Source organism: Balaenoptera borealis (genome assembly GCF_965194805.1).
Source record: "Balaenoptera borealis genome assembly, chromosome: 8".
Lineage (NCBI taxonomy): Eukaryota > Metazoa > Chordata > Mammalia > Artiodactyla > Balaenopteridae > Balaenoptera > Balaenoptera borealis.
In genome coordinates, this window is record NC_138865.1 from 86,365,982 (window position 1) to 86,387,279 (window position 21,298).

Here is a 21,298-nt window from a genome sequence, read left to right on the forward strand (position 1 = left end):
CAGGAACAGGGCGAGAGGCCTGGGCTTCCCTCTGCATCCCCATTCAGTGTCCCAAGAGGCACAGGTATCCAGGAGGCCCAGAGCTCCCCGTCCGCACTTGGAGAGCCCTGAGCGGTCGCTGGGGTCCCCACGCGGGGCAAGTTCTCGGGAGCAGGGCGAGAAGGCGCGCGGAGCGCCGGGCGCGCGGTGCCTCCTCCAGGAAGCCGGCGGGGTGGCCCCAGGCGCCTCCTCCTGCAGCTGCCGCTGCCTTATAAGGCGGGGGCCGGGCCGCGCCGGGGGTGGGGCTGCGGCCGCCCGGCCTCCTCCTCGGCTCTCGGAGCTGCGCGGGGCCGGCAGGGAGCGCAGCGGGAGCCGAGGAGCGCGCGGAGCCTGCCATGGGCAAATCAGGTGAGCCCGCCGGGCCAGCCGGGCCGGGGTGCGGGGATGGCTCGGAGCCCCAGGCTCCGGGGTTTCACTGTCACTCTTCCCGCGGTGGGCTGGATCCCCGGGGAGCGGGTCGACAGCCTCCGCCGGGGCGACACGGCTCCGGCCGCGCTCCGGGACCACTGGGTGCGGGATGGAGGGGCTCGGGACGCGGGCAATTTCCGGGGCAGCCAGGAAGCCGGGGTGGCCGTCGGGCCCTCGGGAGAGAGGGAGGAAGGCGAGACCGAGGGAGGGTCCTCCTGTCTGCGAGCCAGAGATTGCGTCAGGGAGGGCTTCCAGGCGCTGATGGGATTAGCGCTCAGCGTCCGGCCAAGGCGTGGCTTTTGCTTTGTTTCAGGACAGAGTTAGAGTTGGAAAAAGCCACAGAACTGTGACAGCATCTCTTCCTGCAAAACAGCTTGCCCCGACCAACCCTCCGAAAGACAGCTCTGAGCATCCTTTTCTTCTGTCGTTGTCCCTCTTCCTTTAAGCGCCCCTCCACCCCTACCCCGTGCCAGACTCAGTCAGGCTACACACGGCTGCCAACAACGGCTTCCCCTTTCTCTCTGACCTGTCGCGGCCCATCCTCACCACGGTGGCTGTCCCGGTGAAGTCCCGTCACTCCCTAACACCTTCCATCCCATTGTCTGCAGGTGAAAGAGTACACATTCTTCAGCCCCACGGTGGGGCCCTCTGGGAGTTGATCATCGCCCGTTTCCTCCCCCTGCACTCAGCTATGCTCTGGGCATAGTTCTTCCCCTGGGTTCCCTTTCCCAGAGCTCACCACCACCACCAGCACTCCACCTCTCCCACTTCTGTGAAGTTGAAAATCCTCCCCATCTTTCTCGGCTCAACTCCTGTGCTGGGAGCCCACCCCGATTTCCCCACCTGGTGTCTTCTTTGTTGCAGCCCTCCCAGCAGTCAGGTTGGGACACTACCCAGGCAAAGACCTGTTTCCCACAGACTCCTCACTTTGGGCAGCCAGGAACCATGTCTATCTCAGCATAGTTCCTGCCTCACAGGAGGCTTTTTAATGAACAGCTTTTGAACAGAGTTCAAAAGTCCTGCTTCATGGGAAGTTGAGATTGTCAGCCTCAGATGGGTAAGGCTGGGTCTCTTCTTGAATCTGTCCTCAAGATCTGGACTTATGAGGTACCAGTGTTGGGAGTAAGTAGCTTTCTCTGGCATTGGTCCTAACTTGCCCTTATCTGTAGTTACAGGTCTGGCTTTCAGCCCCGACTCTGCTAATCACTTGCTGTGTGATCTCGATCAAAGCCCTTTCCTTCTCTGTGCCTCAGTTTCCTCATCTATACAAGGAGGATGGCCTATATCATCCCCAGGGTCTTTTACAGTATGGAAAGGTGACATGCAGTTAAAGAAGAATGTGATAGGTGGCGGATGTGGGGAGAGGAGGGCGGGGACATGAGCATGGCAGATGTGAGAGGGCACTTTGAGATCCCTACTTGGGAAATCAGTTCCTTTCTCTATAGGTTAGGAGAAAATCCACAAATTCTCTAAAGCTACATTTTAATCAGTTGTTTCTGGCTTCTTCCCTAAGAAACAGTTTTCCAGAACTGCTGGGTGCCTATCTTCTATTTGTTCATTCATCCCTCTCCCCCTCTCTCCCTCCCTCCATCCTTCCTTCCCTCCCTCTCATCCTTCCATTCCACCATCTATCAGCTCTGTACCAAGCTGTGGACCCAGTGCTGCGGAGGGCATGGCCCCTGCCCTCAGGAGTGTTCATGTGGATTACGAAATGCACCATAAAGTGGATTGGGGGGATAGACAGGCACCACATGGCTCCAGTAAGAGGTGTAAAGTGATCTAAGCCACAGACAGGTACAGGTGAAGAGCAGTGGGAGCTCAGGGGAGGGGGAAATCTCTGCCCAAGCATCCAATGAAGGCTCCTGGAAGAGGTGGTCAGACCCCAGAGTGTCTTGGAACTTTGGACTTTTTCCGATGGGACCTGGGGGGACCATTGAAAAGCATCGATCTAAAAGCCAAAGGACTAGAGCTGTTCCAGGGTGGAGGGTGGATCAGATGGGAAGAGGGTGGAGGTGGGAGAGGCTGCTGCAGTTACTCAGGCAAGAGATGACAGAGACGTCTAAGGGACTGGAGAGGAAGCAGGGATGGATTTTCAAGATGGTAGCCTCGAGCAGACTTGGTGACTAACTTGTTGTGAATAAGAAGGAAAGGTTAGCGGTATGAATCTGGGTGCAGGAAGGTGATGACACCTTCTAGGACTGGAGTTGCCGAGTTGAGCAGGATGGTGGTGGAAGACAGGTTAGAGGTGGTTCAGGCAGTTTCCACCCCCCTTCCCATGCCCACCCTCCACATATACCCAGGGACCTTCCAGAATGCTGGCCCTTAGCCACATGTATTTTATTTGTCTCCCTGCCCCCCCAAAAGACTCTGAGCCCCCTGGATAGTATCTGGCTCCCCTAAGGGTCCCCAAGAGAAAATGACTTTTCTGGGTGACACGGGCCCAACCTTGATCTTCCAGGCCACCAGCCTGAGGCTGTCTGTGCCCAAAAGACAGGTGGCATCACAGACGTGTATCCATACAGGGGCTTTTTGTGGTTCCACAAAGACCTTCATAAGGAGCCTGCCTCTTCTGGGCCTCAGTTTCCTCATCACTGCCTAGGAGCCCATCTCTTTTTAATCTTCAACCTCAGATATACCCCAGAGTTGTTGGGGTAGCGGGCATTGCTGGAAAAGTGTCACATAACCAAAACAGCTTAAATTCCAGAAGTCACTTGGCCCAGTGTTCAGAGACTTCCAGGTCCGGCCGCTGGCCCTGGTCTCCCTGCTGGGCTTCAGTCTGCAGCTGAGCAGAGAAAGGCAATGGCCTGGGGCTCAGTGGAAGCCTCTAATATAGTCCCTAATAATAGTGATCACCAATTATTCTGCTCCTGCTGTGTGCCAGGCTTGGAGCTGGGTATTTCATATGTTACTAATTTTCGTAACAGCACTGTGAGGCAGTTGTTAGCAGCTGAATAGATTTAAAGAGGTTGAGTACTTCGCCCAAGCTCACACCCTGACCAATAAGTGGACAAACTGGGATTTGTACCCAGCTCTCTGACTTCCCAGCTGGGCGCTGTCCCCTCTACCACAATGACCACTTGTCATCCTGTTTCTCAGCCTGGACTCTGGCCCTTAGGGACATCCACACACCCTCCTGACGCACATCTCCCAGCTCCAGAGGTTATCAGAGCAGAAAGACCTTCAGGGACCAACTAATCCAGGAATTTTCTACTGAGCAGGGCCCTCACACCTCTGCAGGGGGAGGCCATGTGGCCAGGTCAGTCCCAGCAGTACCGTTTTCATCTGTTGATTCCAAAGAAAGGTTCAAAGAAAGGGTTTCCCTGCTTTGAAGCTATTTTGAAAACCACAGATGTCATCCTGCCTTCTCACACAGGTGGGGAAGCAGGGCCCCGGCACTGGGCAGGGACTTGCCCAGTGCTGGTGGGCAGGCCTGAGTGGTGGCAGGCAGGGCTGGAGAGGGGACCGCCTGTCTGCTGGTGGGAACAAGCGCTCTCCCTGCCCTGGCTCCTTCAGCCCTTCAGTGACTATTGCCCATCACAAAGGGGCAGCCGATACACTGGGACATCCTTGTCATTCTTGCTTAGGGAAAGGAAGATGTATGTAAGGTGAAAAGTGTGTGAGATGCGGGGCAAGGGAGGGACATTCTTAGATCTGGCTCTAATGTGGACTCACTGTGTGACCTCGGGCAATTCACATGTCCTCCTAAAGACCAAAGTTTCCTCCTCTGTAATGAGAAGAATCCTGTCCTCAGGCTTACCCAGTGATGGTGTGAGATTCTCATTCATTTGTTCTTGTGCTCACTTACTCAGTAAATATCTTAGCTCAGAGGTACTGAAAGAGGTCATCAAAGGCCAAGTTAAATACCAGCAGCCCTGCTCCTGTTAAAATCAGGGAAGGGATCTGATGGGGGCAGTTTCCCCCAAGGCCAGGAGGCTAAAGGCTCCTCTGCCCAACAGTAATGATAATGATTATAGCTGACATTTAGTTGAACTATAGTTGTTCACTTTGCTCCAGATCTGTTCTAAAGCATTTATGAAGATTAATTTATTTAATTCTCACAACAACCCTGTGAGGTGAATACTGTTATCCCCATTTTTTATATGGAGTCCATGAGGCACAGAGTGATTAAGCAACTTGTCCAAGGTCCCACAGCTAGTAAAAGGCAGAGCTGGGATTTGCCTCTTGAATTTCCTGGAACCCAAGCTGAAAAGAGCTACTCATCTGGAACTCATTGCTTTTTTGTTTGTTTGTTTGTTTTTTGAATTTTATTTTATTTATTTTTTATACAGAGGTTCTTATTAGTTATCTATTTTATACATATTAGTGTATATATGTTTGTTTTTTTAATCAACTTTTTATTCTTTCTTCCTGATAAACTAGCAAAACCAGCTTTGCCCCAAAGGCTTTCTAGCCTCTTGCCAGGGGACCAAACAAAACCAGCTTTGCCCCAAAGGCTTTCTAGCCTCTAGCCAGGGGACCAAAGGGGCCTGTCCATAATTCCTGCCTTGGCCCCTGACGGTCCTGGGCCTCTCTGGTGGGGAGTCTGGAGAGGGCTGAGAAATGAGTCAGCTGGGCTCTGGGAGGCCTCCGAAGAGAATGGATGCTGAGGGAGGAGCCCATCCCAGCCACCAGCTGCGAGGGAGGAGGGGCACGGACCTCCTTAGAGCCTTTATTCAACAGTTAGAAGCTCTGCCCTAAAGAACCTTCAGGAGCCCCCAGTCCAGCCCCACCCAAGACGCCTGCACCCTCCACGCAGCAGAGACCGCCCTGGCCTGCCGCCTTCCCTCAGCCACAGGAGCCAGGCCCAGGCAGCCCCTTCCACCTTTCAACAGCTCTGGCCTTAAGCCCCAGGTCTGCCCCCTGGAGCTTCTACTCCACAGCCCCTGATTTTCCTCTAGGGCCCCTCACGCCAGTCTGTCTATAAAGGCCTTGGCACAGAGGAGGCTCTTGAGAAATCTTAGTTCTTTTCTCCTCTTCCTTCTTCCTCTTCTTTCCCCTCAGAGATTTGAAGGCGGCTGCCAACCCCACTGGGCTGATCCTCCTCCTGGGTCTGGTGGCCCTCTCTTTCTCTTCTCAATGATTTCCTCTGTCTCGTGACCCTTGGGGTGGGGTGGGGTTAAGGGCAGGGTTTCTCTCCTCGTGGGCCTACCTCTGGACCAGTTGTGGGAATGTGGACAGGTTACTTCCTTCTTGAGCCTCAGTTTCCTCATCCAAAAAATGGGTACAGTAGTGGAAGCTCCCACAATGGTGGTGAGAAGTAAATCAGATCTTGCACAGGCCTGGCACCTAGAATGGTTGGCCATCGAGCAGAAGAAAGGTCCTCCTTCATTCCAGGCTGGTACCCTGAGGCTGTGTGACCTCTGAGCCTCAGTTTACCCTCCCACAAAATGAGGGCATAATCCCTCCCTTCCCCTCCCCCCCAACCATGGGGTGGCTCTGAGGGCTCTCCCTGCCTGATGCAGGGATTGGTGGGTTTTCTTTGACTCCTTTTTTCCTTATGTTTATCTGCTCTCAGGTTTTTCTAAAAAAGTGAGGCGTGCCTCTTTCTGGGTGTGGTCATCAGTGGTATCTTGCCTCCCTGAGGCTGCGGTTCTGCTCACAGGGGCCACCTGGACTGGGACTGGCTGCCGTGTTGGGAGGGGACTCGTGAGTCAGCCAGGGGTGTGGTCATGGGGCCCCCAGGCCTCCCAGCCAGGCGCAGGGAGAGAGGGCACCCCTCCTGACCCCTCCCTAGGAACCCTGGCCCAGGGCACTGGCTCTGCTGGAGACAATGACTGGCTTCAGCTTCTGGGCCACGAACTTAGATTGGGCACAGGAACTTTCACTTTTGTTTCACTACTTCCCACATTCTGGGAGTGCAGTGACCTAGTTTTTGGCAGCCTTATGTCCCCTCTGCCAAGGAGACTGCAGGGCCTGAGCACTCCAGAGTCCAGTGTATCCTCACCTCAGCACTCAGAGCTGTCTTTAAACGGGCTTCACCTTAGCGACCCACCCATTCCCCTTATCTCCACCTCCTCCTCACAGCCCCGGGATACACCAGATCCCTTCCACACTGGCCCTTTCTGCGCTTTTGTCTCCTCATCACCTCCTCCAGGGAGCCTTCCCTGATACATCTGTGGTCACCATTGCCCATGCCACTCAGTCCCATGCATCTCCCGTAGTGTCCCACCGTGGCCTGCCTGGGACATAGGAGCTGGAAGGGACATTAGTATGGGCCTGGCCAGGTCTGTCACTCAGATAGAGACCTTCTGCCGCTTTGTGTGTATCCACATCTGCCCTTGCATGGACACATACACTTACCTTGATCACTCCTTAGACAAGCTATGAACTCCTGGAAGTTTGGGGTCAGTCGGTCATCTTGCCTCCTCTCACTCCTACCCTGATGGGACCTTATGGGATCTCAGGGTTGGAAGGGACTTAAAGGTCATCTGACTGGGTCTCCAGTGCCTGAATCCCTCTGAGAGGCATCACCTGCTTGTTTGCCCCCAGTGCTGGAGAGCTCACTACCTTGCAAGGTAGCCTTTTCAGTCTTCAGAAAGCTTTCATGGAGAGAAAGATCTTTCTTAGGCTGAGCTGAAATCTGTCATCCTGGCTTTTCCACCCACTGGCCCCAGCTCTGCCCTGTGGTGCCCCAGAATTCAGCAGGGCCCTCTACGGTGTCTTCCAAAGTCTGATCTTCTCCTGTACTTGCAACCATCCCTTATAAGACCACATATCCAGCCCCTCCTTCACCTCATCACCATCTCTGAACACACTTCAGATTCTCACTGCCTCTAATGCAAGGTGGGGGCTGGGCTGGGTGAAGCATTCCAGCTGGACACTGGCTTGTGCAACGCATCGCCCTGGAGCCCGTGGGTTTCTGGCCGCCATGCCACCCAGCTGACTCCTTAAGTGTTGTCAGCGAGGCCTCAGTGTGGTTCCCATGAGTTGCTGTGGCTCCCGCCACTTGCACCTGAGATATTCTTTAAAAGCCTGTGACTCCATTATCCAAGGAACATGCTAAACCCACAATCTTTTTTTTTAATTGTGGTAAAAAACACATGACATAGAATTTACCATCTTAACCATTTTTTAGTGTAGTGTAAAGTATATTCACATTGTTGTAAAACAGATCTCCAGAACTTTTCCATCTTGTAGATCTGAAACTCTATACCCATTAGACAGCACCTTCCCTTTTCCCCCCTCCCTCCAATAAACCCGAAATCCTTGTCTTTTGTACCAACAAGGGCTTGGCCGGCCTCTTGGCCACAGAGGCCTGAGACTTCAGGTGGAAGCTCCACCCTCTGCCTTGTGCCCAGTTACCATCACCAGGGTTTTCACCCACATGCCTTTGTCACAGCATCTCCCCATCTCTGCCTGTCAACCCAGATCTCCCAGATCCTGGCATTCAGCACCCCTCTCCCACCCCTGTCCCTGTCCCACTCCACATTACTGTGACTGGACCTCACTGGACTGCCCTGCCGGGCCCTGGAATGTTTGAGGTCAGGACCACTCGCTGTCCAATATCTCGGAAACCCCTAAAGCTCAGCCACCACTGGCATAGCCTGCAGTTTCCTTCCCTCTCCTGGGTCGGCATCTAGCCCAAAGCTCCGGAGGGCAAGCCCTGGGTCTTCTTCCCTCACATCCCCTCAGAGGCCCAGTGGGATTCTATCTGAAGGCCCAGGAGACCTGGGGGATCTGGCTGAGGGAGGGGAAGAGGACCTCTGCTGGTTCATCTTCACGGCCTCTGGGGGAAAAGACAGCAGAGGAGGAGAAAGGTGGCTGGTGAAGGTGACCTGGGCCAGTGGACGGAGGGGTGCTTCTTTCATCCTCCGGTTTACACCCTCCCTGCCCATGGCCAGGCCTCATGGGCAGGCTCCCTCCAGAGGGGACTAGCTCAGTGTTATAGACCCTCTGTGGCCATCGCTCATAACTCACCCAGCTCACACCCCCGTTTCCATGGTGGGGGGGTGGGGGGAGGGGGAGGGGGGACTCCCAGATTCCTAAGGCTGCAATCTGTGCCTTCACAATCTTAGCCTGGCCAGCTCCTGTCCAGACATCTGTGGGGCCTCAAATCAGGGGTCACCTTCCTGATCCCCCAGACCATGTTAGGCTGCTTTTCTCTGAGTTCCTCTTGACCTGTGCTCACCTGCACCTTGGCCATACCACACTGTTGGCTAGTGTCTGTTTACAAGGCTGTCTCCCTTCTGTGTGTGAGCCCTTTGAGGGCAGGACATGGCTGATTTGTCTCTGGACCCCCAGCATACAATATGTGACCTCGCACAGAGGAGGCACTCAGAGAGCAGATGAACAGAGGGATGGGTTGGATTGGATGGATGATGGATGGGTGCTTGGACGCTGATGCTTAGATCATGAATCAATAGGTGGATGGATGAGTGGTGGAGAGATGGATGGAGGATGTGGGATGGATGGGGTTCCATTTCAGATCCGAATTGAAGTGACCTCTGTCCACTACTGACCTGGCCTACCCTTGGCTTCACCACTTCTTGGCCTTGCTCTTTCTGAGGTTGTGACCCAGTTGGACACAGGCTCCACCTCTTCCCTCACCTGCAAGCCTGAGCCCAGCTGATCCCACCCCACCACCGCGTTCTTTCCCACACTCTCCCCTCTCTCCACTTCCCAGTGCTGTCCTACCCTGGTTGGTCCTCTTCTCTTCATCTGTCCCTCTCTCTCGGGACAGTGCAGGCACCCCTCCACCCCAGCCAGGCCTGTTCTCTCTGGGCTCCCACCTCCAGCCCTTCCCAGTACCCCCCACCATGCACTGTAGGTCCGCTCTGAGATACTGTCTCCTTCAAACATTTTCTTGCAGAAGTCCTGCTGCTTCCTTTCCAGCCTCCCACCATCTGCTCTGCACCTCCAGCCCATCCCCCACTCAGCAGCCAGCAGGGTCTTCCAGAAACACAGCTCTCCTCAGCTCACTTCCCCGCCCCCATTCAGTCACTTCCCATTGCCTTGGATAAAGATCCAAAGGCCTAACATGCCCCATGGGGCCCTGCGTAGTCCAGGGGGCATCAATGTGCAGAGACTGGGGCAGCAGCCTGGGCACGTGGCCTGAGGTTTGAGCTGGGCTTCGCTCTGAAGCCCGCTGGCGTACTTTCCGTGGCTCTTTTCTCAACGCTGAGACAGTCTCCATCTTGAAATCATTGCAGCTTCCAAGCAGTTTAATGACGAGGTCCTGAAGGCCCACAATGAGTACCGGAAGCAGCATGGCGTCGCCCCGCTGAAGCTCTGCAAGAAGCTCAACCGGGAGGCTCAGCAGTGAGTCCCCCCAGGGCCCCGGGCAACTCGGGCCCTTCCCGGTGCTGCCACTGCTGCAGTCCCAGATGGGCTCTGGAAGGCAGGAGGGACGTGGGTTGGGGGGCAAATACAGCCAGACTTGAATAACCACTCTGCCACTTACCCAGGCAGGTCCCCTTGTTCCTCTGAGCCTCGGTTTGCTGCTCTGTAAAATGGGACTGGAGTGGGGGCTTAGACAAGATGCAGGTGTGATGCTCCTGATTGCCTCGGCGAGCCCAGGGCAGGGAAGGAAGCTCAGCCACACCAGGTTAGGGCTCCTACTCTGGGGGCTTCCCTGGGCTGTACTTGCTCTAAGGAAGCACCGTGGGCTCCGGCAGGTATTCAGAGGCCCTGGCCAGCACGAGGATCCTCAAGCACAGCCCGGAGTCCAGTCGTGGCCAGTGCGGGGAGAACCTGGCGTGGGCATCCTACGATCAGACAGGTGAGTCGTTTCTCGGCTCCCCTCCTCCTGCCTGAGCCGGGCCTAGGACATCCAGCGTGCAGGCCCCTTCGGGCCCCAGCGCCCCCCGTGGTGTCGTCGCCGTGATGCAGCCACAGGCCCAGAAAGGGAAGAGAACCCCAGAGCTGTCTGTCTGCTCCCAGGAGCTGACTGCAGCTCACCACAAGGTCTCCGATGGCCAGCTCAGGGCCAGGCCTGTGCTGGCTGCCAGGGACACAGAGATGACTCAGACTGCCCGGCCCCACCCCCTTTCCAGAAGAGCTCCCAGCAGAGGAGTGAGGGCGGGGAGACAGACCGTTTCTGTGCTGAGTCTCAGCCTGACCCTGCGGGCCCTGAAGCATCCCCAGCCTCAGAAAGATTTTACGTTCCTCACGTTCTTCTGAAAATATTTACAGTGCTTGTGTATTAACTTTCTTCACGAGAAAAATGCAATAGAGCTTTCTTCCGTGCTGGAAAAAGTAATCATAATGGGAAAGACAATTCCTCATCCAAGGTCACAGCCTGGAATGGTGATCCCACCGCACTGACCAAACATTCTTGAGCTTCCTGGCTCTGACAAGGCTGTCGTGGCTTTTTAGGAAAAATGCTGGAGAGAGCTACCTCGTGCTCTGAAGCTTTCTCCAAACTCCCGCGGGAGAATGACTGCTCCTTCCCCGGCCTCACATTCCTGGGAGTTCCCTGGGGAGGCCCTGGGAGTCCTCTTGGTTTCCCTGGGGCAGAGTCCCTCCAGGAGAAGTGTGCGCTTGCTGCCCGGGAAAGCAGGAGCCTGAGGCCTGCGGCCCCTCCCCAGGCTCAGGCTGTGGGCCTTGGCGGGGAGAAGGGAGAGGGGTGGGAAAGAGCCAGCAGGAGACATGGCTCCTCCTCGCACTGGCTCCCTGTAGAGCTTTGAGCAAATCTGCTACGTTCCCTGGCCCCAGTTTCCCCATCTCTACAGAGAGGGGTTGGGTAGGACATCTCTAGGGCAGGGGTTCCCCACCCTGGCTACACACTGGGATCTTTTGTGGAGCTTTCAAAAAATACTAGTGCCTGGATCTCTCGTCCCGAGACACTGATACAGTCCGTCTGTGGCAGGCCCCAGGCATCAGTAATTTTGAACAGTTCCCCAGCTGCGGCCACTATGCAGCCACTGTTCTCGAAGGACTTGCTCCTCAAAGTGTGGCCCACAGATGAGCAGCAGCACCTGGGAACTTGTTAGCAATGCGGACTCAGGGCTCCACCCTAGATCTTCCAGAGTCAGAATCTGCATTTTAACAAGAGCCCCAGGTGATTTGTGCACTCATTCAAGTTCAAGACTTACTGCTCTGAGGTCCCAGGCTCCCAGCTCTCTGGCCCTGAGATGAGCCGCTCCCAGGGAGATGCTGTGGCCAGTGGATGCTCCAGGGGAGTACCCTTCTGCCTGCAGTGGAGACCTTGACCCACCGGCCCAATTACATTTCCTCCTGTGGGTGTTTCAGGAGCCAGACTTGGGGTGGGATGAGGGTGTGGTCTCCCGGAAACTCAGAGCATCATTAGAAGCCCTTGGAGTACGTTGCATTCAACCCGATTGTACAGAACGGGGCAGGCCTTGCCCAGGATTACACAGTGAATTAGTGTCAGGGCAGGGACACAGATGCTGGTCCCCTGACCTCAGGCCAGGGCTCCTCCCAACCCCTAACAAGGCCCTCCCTTCAGCCTGGATGTGCTCATGGGCAGGAGTCCCCATGTCAGCTCGTTGGTGCTTTATGAGATGTCTAACTGTGGGATGGGTGCTTTGGGGTTAATGGGAGAAGATGGAAGGAATAGGGAGTCGGTTGATTTTGCTGCTGAGTTTTAAACTGTCTTTTCCATACAGGAAAGGAGGTGGCTGATAGATGGTACAGTGAAATCAAGAACTACAACTTTCAGCAGCCTGGCTTCACCTCCGGGACAGGTGAGTGACATGGTCACACCAGTGACCTGGCCCTGGGCTGGGTTGCAGTTTGGGTCTGACTTCAGAGAGGAACTAACCCTCTGAAAATCAATCATTTCTCTCCTGTTTCACCTCTTCCATATTTCTCTGGTTGGACTTTGCCCAGAGGGCAAAACCCTCTTTCCCCAACACCTCTCCCAACACACACACACACACACACACACACACACACACACACACACACACACACACACATCCCCCCATCCAAGAGCACCCAAGCTGCCGATTCCTGCCCCACCAGCTCAAGGCTCTTCACCTGACTGGAGTGTGATATAAGGAGGCTGTGGATGTCAAAGGCCGCTGAGTGTTTCTTTCCAGGAGTGACGCCTCAGCGCTTTGAACCCGTCATGCCACTTCTGCTCCTGTTCCCCTCCAATCTAGCCTGCTCCCCAGCAGCCAGAATGTTCTAAGACCCTTTCTGCCCATGCTGCTCTCCTGATTAAGCTGCCAGGGGCTTCCTGGGGCCATCAAGAAGAGGGCCAAGCTGCTGGCTCTCCTCCTGGTCTTAACTCCCTCCTCCCCCCACATCCTTCCTCTCTGTCCCTCACTCCTCACAACCTCCCAGGCATTCTCCCTTCACCTTTATACTCGAGTTTGTCGTTCAGGCGAGCTTGGAATGCAGAAAGCTTGGATCTAGTCTCAGCTCTGACACTATTAGTTGTGTGAACTCGGGTCAACTCCCTGTTCTTCCCTGTCCCCAAGGGAGAGGGACAAGGTGGAGGCCTCTATGGGCCGTTCTGAGAGCCGGTATTTAGATGCAGGGAACCGGCCACGGGACCATCAGCCTTTGCCATAGGCCTCCCCGGTGAGCAGTAAATGGTTAGCTTACTAAAGCCCCGGTCAGCCGCTCCAAGCTCTGGGCTCCCCGCTGCCCCTCGGCAGGAATCACCAGGCTCCTGTCTTTCCTCAGAACCAACTCACATCCACCCAGGGCCCAGGATGGGTTGGAAGGGGCTGTGGATTTCTCTGACCGGAAGGCACCAGGGAAACTGAAAAGGGGGTTCTCTGTCCACCCCCCCATTCCTCTACCCCACCCCATCTCACCCATGGGTGGAGCCACTTATGGCTTCTTACCCTCTGGAGGATTCTTCAGAAGCAGGAAGTGACATGTTCTCAGAGCCAGTCACTGTTTCCTGTGGCCTGTGCTCACCCCTTTGGGCAGGGGTTCTTGCAGCCGTGTGGGGAGAGGTAGAAGCGTCTGCCCTGCGGGGCAGGACAAGGAGGCCACTGTCAGGCCCTGAGTGAGAACTGCTGGTTCTGTGGCAATTAGATTTGAGAGGTGAGGGAGGGAACGGTGACAACCTGCCACCAGTGATTAAGGACATGTAGGCAGAACCTGCTCTTCTTTTCATAAAGATCAGTGACCAGAAGACGTTTTATTTCACAGCGTCTGGATCTCCTTTTCCGTTGAGCAAGATTCTTGAGCAATCAGACATGTGTCAGAGCAAGTGATTGGCGTTGCTCGTGTGTGCACGCCACTTGACAGTAAAAAGCATCTCCGCCTTCATGGCCACGTAACCCTGCTACACCGTTTGAAGGTGGGGCTTTATTCCACCCATTTGCAGAAGAGAAACTGAGGCCCAGAAAAGGGAAGAGACTTCTGTTTACCTTCTATCCTCTATCTGATGCTTTTTCCATGGCCCCTGCTCCAAGGTGGGAATCTCTCAAGTGTCAGAGCTGGAGATGGGACTCAACTTTCCGTGATCACTGACCCCCTGTGATCCTGTCTGTTGCCCCACATCTCCCAGCCCTAAAGAGGAAAACCCCAGAGCCTCCAGCCCCTATGCCATCCCAGGTGCCAGTGGACAATGCCTGGGGTCACACACAGCCTGATCCTCAGACGGGAGCACAGCTTTGGGTGGTGATATAAGCAGGGCTCGCAAGACCCTTAAAGATGCTCAGGCCCATCCCCCATGAGTCAGCCTCCCCCAGAGCTGCTTCTCGCTGCACCATGGTTCAGGGGTTCCCTGACCTGAGTCCATGTTGTAGGTGAAAAGGCCTTTGAAATATCCTATAATCTGTCCCAACCTCACCCCACCTGGGTCAAAGTCTTGTGATGAAGGACACTGTTCTGTGCTTTGTGCTGAGCGGAGAAAAATAGCTTCTTGCAGTCCCTTTATGTTTTCTTCTAATGAGTAGGCCTTGTTTATTCTGAATAAATAATACTTTTATATGACATGAAATTTGCAAGCTGTATAAGGTGGAAAGTCTTCCTTCTGTCCCTGGCCTCCAGCGCTTTCCCTCCCAACCAGTAATACCAGTTTCTTGTGCATCATTCTAGAGATGTTGTGAACCAGCAGTTGCATAAATGCTCTCTTTTCCCTTTTTTATACCCTGGTGTCAGATAGATGATCTGTTTTGCACTTGCTTTGTTCACACAGCAGGTTGGCAGAGATTGTTCCATATCAATACAGAAAGAGATTTCTCTTTCTTATGCATTATTCTCTTGCAAGGATGTACTGTAACTTATTCAACTTGTTTTTCAAATGCATATTCTAGGAAGTTTGGGTCCATAGCAGGAAAGAGGATGTGATCCCTTTAGGAAAAAAAAAGAAAAAGGAAGCTGTTAGTAGTTTAGGGTTAGAAACCAATGTGTATCTGATGGTTGCTAAGGAAGTTGTGTCCTTTAATTCATCTCTAAATACCCAGGCTTAATTATCTCTGTGCAGACAGAAACTCTCCAGTCAGAAGAAAGATTACTTAGTCTCATCTGTTTGGAATAGGCTTCCATGGGCATTCACACTGCTGGTGCGCATGTGGTGTCTGTAATTATTTTCTTGGCAACCAGTGGATAAATGGCAGCTCTTCCTTGTCTGGGTGACAGAGAGAGTGGGTGGGTCAGTGGCCAAAGCATGTGGTCTCTTGGAGAAAAGGCTTGTATGAAAAAGGGCATGAGCCTTAATGAAAAGACAGTCTAAGGGACTTCTCTGGCAGTCCGGTGGTTAAGACTCCATGCTTCCAATGCAGGGGGCTTGGGTTCAGTCCCTGGTTGGGGAAGTAAGATCCCACATGTCTCATGGTGTGGCCAAATTAAAAAAAAAAAAAAAAAAGAAAAGAAGAAGAAGAAAAGACAAGACAGTCTATAGAAGCAGTGACACCTGGCAAAGCTGCTGACAGCCTGGAGATGGGAAAGAGATGTGACTCAAAAGTGTAAGGACCAAGGGTGAATTGGAAAGTAGTGTTTCTTCTTTTCTGAGGTGAGAATCAAAGTGTATTGAGCAGCAGTTAACATGAGCTTAAGGATAAGTGGTCAGGATGCATACTTGTACTTAGTGTTTGTTTTCTTTTAATTCTTGCTTTGATTGTATCACATCAACCCTACTGATGAGTGTTTATGTTTGCTTATTTTCATAAAGAATTTAGTAACCTCAAATCTTTTAGGGATGTAGGCAAAGAAATAAACTATACCTAAATTTCAAAATTATAAAAATGGAGTTCATTTATAGGGGGAAAAAAACCACAATTTAATTAATGAAAGTTTATTTAGTCCTTACCAAATACAAGACACAATGGGAAATATCAACTCTGTCTCTTCCCTGAATGGAAGAGTGTGGGTACCAGCCTGTCTCTTTCCTTCCTTCCTTTCTTCCTTTCTTTCTCTTTCTTTCTTTCTTTCTTTCTTTTGTGGTGAAATACACTTAACATAAATTTACCATTTTAACCATTTTTAAGCATACAGTTCAGTGGGATTAAGTACATTCATGTCGTTGTGCACTCATCACCACCATCCATCTGCTGAACTTTTTCATCATCCCAAATTGAAACTCTAAACCCATTAAACAATAACTCTTATCCTTTCCTACCACCCCCAGCCCAAGCCTTGGTAACTACTATTCTACTTTCTGTCTCCATGAATTTGACTATTCTACCTATATAGGTAAGAATCCTACAATATTTATCCTTTTGTGTCTGGCTTATTTCACTTAGCATAATACCCTCAAGGTTCATCCATGTTGTAGCATATGTCGGAATTTTATTTCTTTTTTAAAGTTGAATAATATTCCATTGTGTATACATACAACATTTTGTTTATCCATTCATCGATCGACAGGCAGTTGTTTTCTTTCCCCCTTTTGGCTGTTGTCAATAATATTGCCATGAACACTGGTGTACAAATATTTGAGTTCTGCTTTCAGTTCTTTTGGGTGTATGCCTAGAAGTGGAATTACCGGATTATATGGTAATTCTGTATTTAATTATTTTAGGAACTGCCATACTGTCTCCCACAGTGGCTGCACCATCTTACATTCCCATCAGCAAAACAAAAGGGTTCCAATTTCTCCCCATCCTCACCAACATTTGTTATTTGGTTTTGTTTTTAAAATAATTTCCATCTTAATAGGTGTAAAGCGGTTGCCCTCTTTCTTTCCCAACCAGCCACTGGAAGCTTAGCTACTCTGATCACAATTTTCCTCCTTCCCTCTGTCTCTTACTTTCTTCATCAGATATTAATTGGGCATCTACTATGTGCCAAGCCCAGTGGTCAATAAGACAGATATGGTTCCTGCCCTCAAAGAGGAAACATAATCTCTTCGGGGTTGTTTTCGAAAATGAATGCCATTCTGTGACATGGCAGTAAATATCCCATTGACCTGTCAAAGGATCTCTATGAGAAAGGTGCGAAGGATGAACTCCCAATCTCTACTCCCAGGAGACGAGAATTTATGGTCATTGAGCAAAGAGTATGTTACAGCATCAGCTCTTTGACCCCAAAGCAGGAGGGGAGTTAGAAGCTAAGCTATGTTAGCAGTTTGAAAATACCAGTGAGTGAGGGGCAGGCAGCCTGAACAGTGGGAGAATGATGCTGGGAAGCCTTGGCAAGCCACAGAAGCACCTGGAGGGACAGGCAGTAGCTTGAGAAGGAACTGGGCTATTTGGCTCAGAGCAGAGGGAACTGAAGGAGGCTCTAACTTGTCAAGGTCTCAAAGAGCTCTCAAAACGTAGAAAGCCTGCACTTCCAGTGGTGGCAGAACTCAGTCCAAGATGGTTCTTCCATATGCCTTTCATTCATTCACTCATTCATTCCATTCATTCATTCAACCAAGGTTTATTTTACATTTTCCATGTGTCAGGCTGTGCCAGGGCACTGCGTGTACTTTGATGAATAAACCAATTTGGTTCCTGCCCATGTGGGGCTCATGGCCTAGTAAAGGGGCCAAACAATTAGCAAAATATCAAATATATCATTGCAAATGGTAAGAATGCTACGAGGGGGAAAATGGTGCAATAAGACTCTCTGGGGAGGGAGGTGTTCAGGAAATAAGAGTGATTGTGAAAGGCCTCTCTGAAAAAGTGACATTTGGGCTGAGACCTAAGGGACAAGAAAACGCTGGTCATCAGAAGAGCGTTGCATACAGTGGCCAGTGTGTGCAAGGGCTTTATAGTCGGAAATAACCGGATGTGTTCAGGGAATGGAAAGGAGGCCACTGGGGCAAAGCGTTCACTCTCGTTTTAGGTACGACTAGAAACAATGGAAGGATTTTTAAGCAGAGAAGTAAACAGATATGACTTATGTCTCAAAATGATCACTCTGGCTATGTCAGTGGAAAGTGAATTGCGGAGGCAAGGGTGGATGCTGGAGAGCCGGGCGAAGGCTGTTGCAGTGGTCCCAGTGAGAGAAGTTTGCGCTTGAGACCACAGTTTGGGGAGTGGACGGACTAGAGATGTATTTTGGAGTTAGATTCTTCAGGATTGAATGGTGGGTTGTTGTGGGGAAATGAGCGGGAGGGAGGAATACAGAGCCACCCTGAGGATTTTGTGCACAGAGGTGCCAGTCATGGAAATGGGAGGGACCAAAATCAAGAGTGAGCTTTGGGCAGGTTAAATTTGAGATGCCTGTGAGTCATCCAAGTGGAAATGTCAAGTAAGTAGTTGTGTTTGGAACACAGAGGAGAGATTTGGGCTGGAGAAAGAAATTTGGGAGCCAAGGAAAGATGAAATTGCCTAAAGAGTGCAAAAAGAAAAGATAAGAGAGCCCAGGATTGAGCCTTGGGAAATGCGGGTCCTCCAATATTCACAAGTGAGATGGAAGAGGAGGAGGAAGAGGCAGTGACATGGGAGGAATGCCAAGAGAGGAAACCAAAAGAGGAGAGTCCTTTGAAAAGCGAAAGAGTCGACTCCATTAATGTTCCTGAGATGTCAAGTAAGATGAAGACAAAAGGTGACCATTGGGAAGGAACATGGAGATCATTGGTGACCTTGAAGAGTACAGTTGGGGGGAGGGGTGGAAGCAGGTGCCAGGTAGGGTGGCATCCTAATTGTTGGGGTCTCTGGGCTTTGCCATGATCGCTGGGAGACCATGAAACCTTTGGGCATCTGAGAGTGAGATGAGTAGGGTCTTTGTGGCTGACTGAGAGGACCTGATGCATTAGAAAATCGGTCAGTGTTTTGTGTCTCCTTCCTCTGATTGGTGGCTGAAGATCAAGCCTCTAACAGCATGGCAAGATGGCACAGGGGTTCAAGAGTCCCTTGAAACATCATTCTCCAGGCTTTGCTAACTAATCTGTTTCCCTCTCCCCATGACTGTTCCCCTACAGGACATTTCACTGCCATGGTATGGAAGAATACAAAGAAGATGGGAGTGGGGAAGGCATCTGCAAATGATGGGTCCTCCTTCGTGGTGGCTAGATACTTCCCAGCAGGGAATGTCGTCAACCAGGGCTTCTTTGAAGAAAATGTCCTGCCTCCAAAGAAGTAATTTGTCCAATGTAACGGGAAGGTGGCAGACTTAAGAACTTGGATTTGAAGTGCCTAGAACAACAAAAACTCAGCTGTGTGTCTGTCCCTGTGGGTGTATGTGCTTGCTTGTGTGATGCTATGGGTCCCTTGAGCACACACTCGGTTTTACGGTTCTGCATGAATTCATTCTTACCAAAGAAATGAGCATATGAAGCCTTTACCTTGATGGTTCCCTAGACTGCAATTATTTGGACTTTGGGGGGGGGGGGGAATCAATTTTTAAACTTTAAAAAATTTTTTTAAGCAAACTCCTTTTGTACCTTTCTTACTTATAATATCCATCCCTGGACTTTCTGTATTCCAAATGTTTGTGATGCTGAGAAAATGAAGTTCATTTTATGTGACCTTCATGCATTGTAATCTACTTTTGGTAGATATTTAAGAATATTAAACCCTCATTAAATGTGACACAAGATACAGCTTTAAACACATAAATATAAAGCAGCTTCCATCGGAAACACGGGGTAGGCAGGGGCTCCATTTCACAGAATTACTGAGCTTTCTCAGTTGTAAGCCATGATGTCATCTGCACGCCTCCTGGAATTCTCTAGTGGGATTGCCAAAGAACAAATGGAGAAAAAAGCTTTACTTCCTTGCATTTTTCTACCTTCCACCGCCCCTTGCCCACCCACCACCCTCCCTTTTTTCTTAAAATCCTCTGGCATTTCAGAGTTCAATATGCCCCCCAGCACCACCTTGGTTTCTAGGGAGCTGGGCTAGGCCTGCGACTCACCCATCCCCCACTCGGCCTGGTGGCCCAGGGCCTGTTCTGGGAGAAAGCCCCTCACACTGCCTGGGCTCTTGGCCAAGCAGCCTTGGAGGATGAAGTCAGTGAGCGTGGGGGTGAGGGTGAGCTCACTCAGGGCCCCCAGAGGAAGCCCTCCAGCCTCTGCCCTCCCCCTAACACACAGGGTGGGAGCCCGGGGCGTGTTCCTGGCAGCTGTGCCTGCAGCTGTGCTGTTACTCCCTCCAGGAATGTGTGACAGGCCCAAGTGTTCCAGGGAGATATCTCCCATGCGGGGGCTTAGAGTCGCTAATTTAGTTCCGTGTTTTGCCTCAAACTACACAAAGTCCTCTTGAATAACGACTTCACGTGGTCCATGTGGGAGGGACCAACCCAGGCGCCAAGCTGTGTGTCCTTGAAACCGTGGCATCTCCAGGTGGTGAGATAGGCAGGGCTGGGGGTCTGTGCAGGCCAGTCTTTGAAGGTCTCTGTTGCACTGTGAACACAGGCTCATGCTGGGCCCTTCATTTCACCCAGGGATATTGACTAAGACAACAATAAAATCTTTTTTGTTTGTGTAATATCTTACTCCCATGTGATTCATGCCCGATTCTTTATCAGTGACTAAGGTAATCCATAACTCTGAGTTCCCATCTTAGGTAACTCAAGATTCTGAATACCTCCAACCTCTCCCCTGTAGACTGTGCTCCTTAGGTGGCTATGTTTTGAATCACGTGACCTACCATCACACAGCTGACTGGACTAGAGTGGACATGTGATCCAAGGGCAGCCAATCCCTAGGCTGGCCATGCACTGGGAATTGGAGCCAAGAAATATGGAGAGAATTTACCAGTGGAACTGAAAAAATAAGGATGCCACGAGTTTGAATTAAGGCCATGGCAAGCCAAAGCTATATGCAAGCCCTGTTATGAGTTGGAAATATATAGAAGTGAGAAAGCCAGTTGTTAGAGGTATAAAGCAGGTGGAAATACGGAAAGACTCTTCTTGACCTTTCTAGTTCCAGGCCAAATCTGTATCTTTAAAACGTACCCTTCATTTTCTTCAGGGCTTCCCAACAAGTTGATATATCAACTGATGGTCCCCAGAAGATTAGAATATTAGAGGCCCCTCCCTTCGGGAGTTTCCAGGAACAGAAAATGCTGAGCTGGGCAGGAAGCTGAGGATGGATGGAGTAGAGAGACCCAGCTGAGGGCCTTGAGCTGAGGTCCTATTCTGGCCACACCTGGGCAGCTACCACGAACAACACAAACTCAATGACCAGTCACTGAACTTTCTGGGGCTCCTAGGGATACACTCTGCCCAATACACACATACATAACCAGGTGGTGGACACTGGCAGGCTGCCAGCCGCTTTAGGCTGGAGTCTGTTTCCTCAGTTGGCTGGAGTAAGGGACAAGCTGACCAGGGGAGATTTCCAGGCTGAAGACAAGCCAGACCACAAAACTGGCTGAGCGGGTGGGCACAAATCTAACTTCTTTAATGGATTTCTTAAAGATGGCAACTCCCACAAGTTCAACAGGAGCAGAAGACAAGCCAGATTGCCGGCTCTCCTTTACAGCCAGAGGGCAGAGGAAGGAGTTGGAAACCCTGGCTCCCAGCCCTAGCTCTGTGAACTGAGTTAGACGAGCCCCTTCCCGCCTCTGGGCCCCAATCTGTCCAGCTGTACAAGGTCTGGCACATGGAG

The 21,298-nt window shown here is 51.6% G+C and overlaps 1 protein-coding gene across 1 annotated transcript; it reads left to right on the forward strand.

Moving 5' to 3' along the window:
* Positions 1-271: 271 nt before the first annotated feature.
* GLIPR2 (GLI pathogenesis related 2) lies at positions 272-20,181 on the forward strand. Its single transcript, XM_082402368.1, has 5 exons — positions 272-387; positions 9,597-9,705; positions 10,062-10,165; positions 12,015-12,092; positions 18,668-20,181. Exons 1-5 carry the CDS (start codon positions 375-377, stop codon positions 18,826-18,828), a joined length of 465 nt encoding a protein of 154 aa, XP_082258494.1. The 5' UTR covers positions 272-374; the 3' UTR covers positions 18,829-20,181.
* The last annotated feature ends 1,117 nt before the right edge of the window (positions 20,182-21,298 follow it).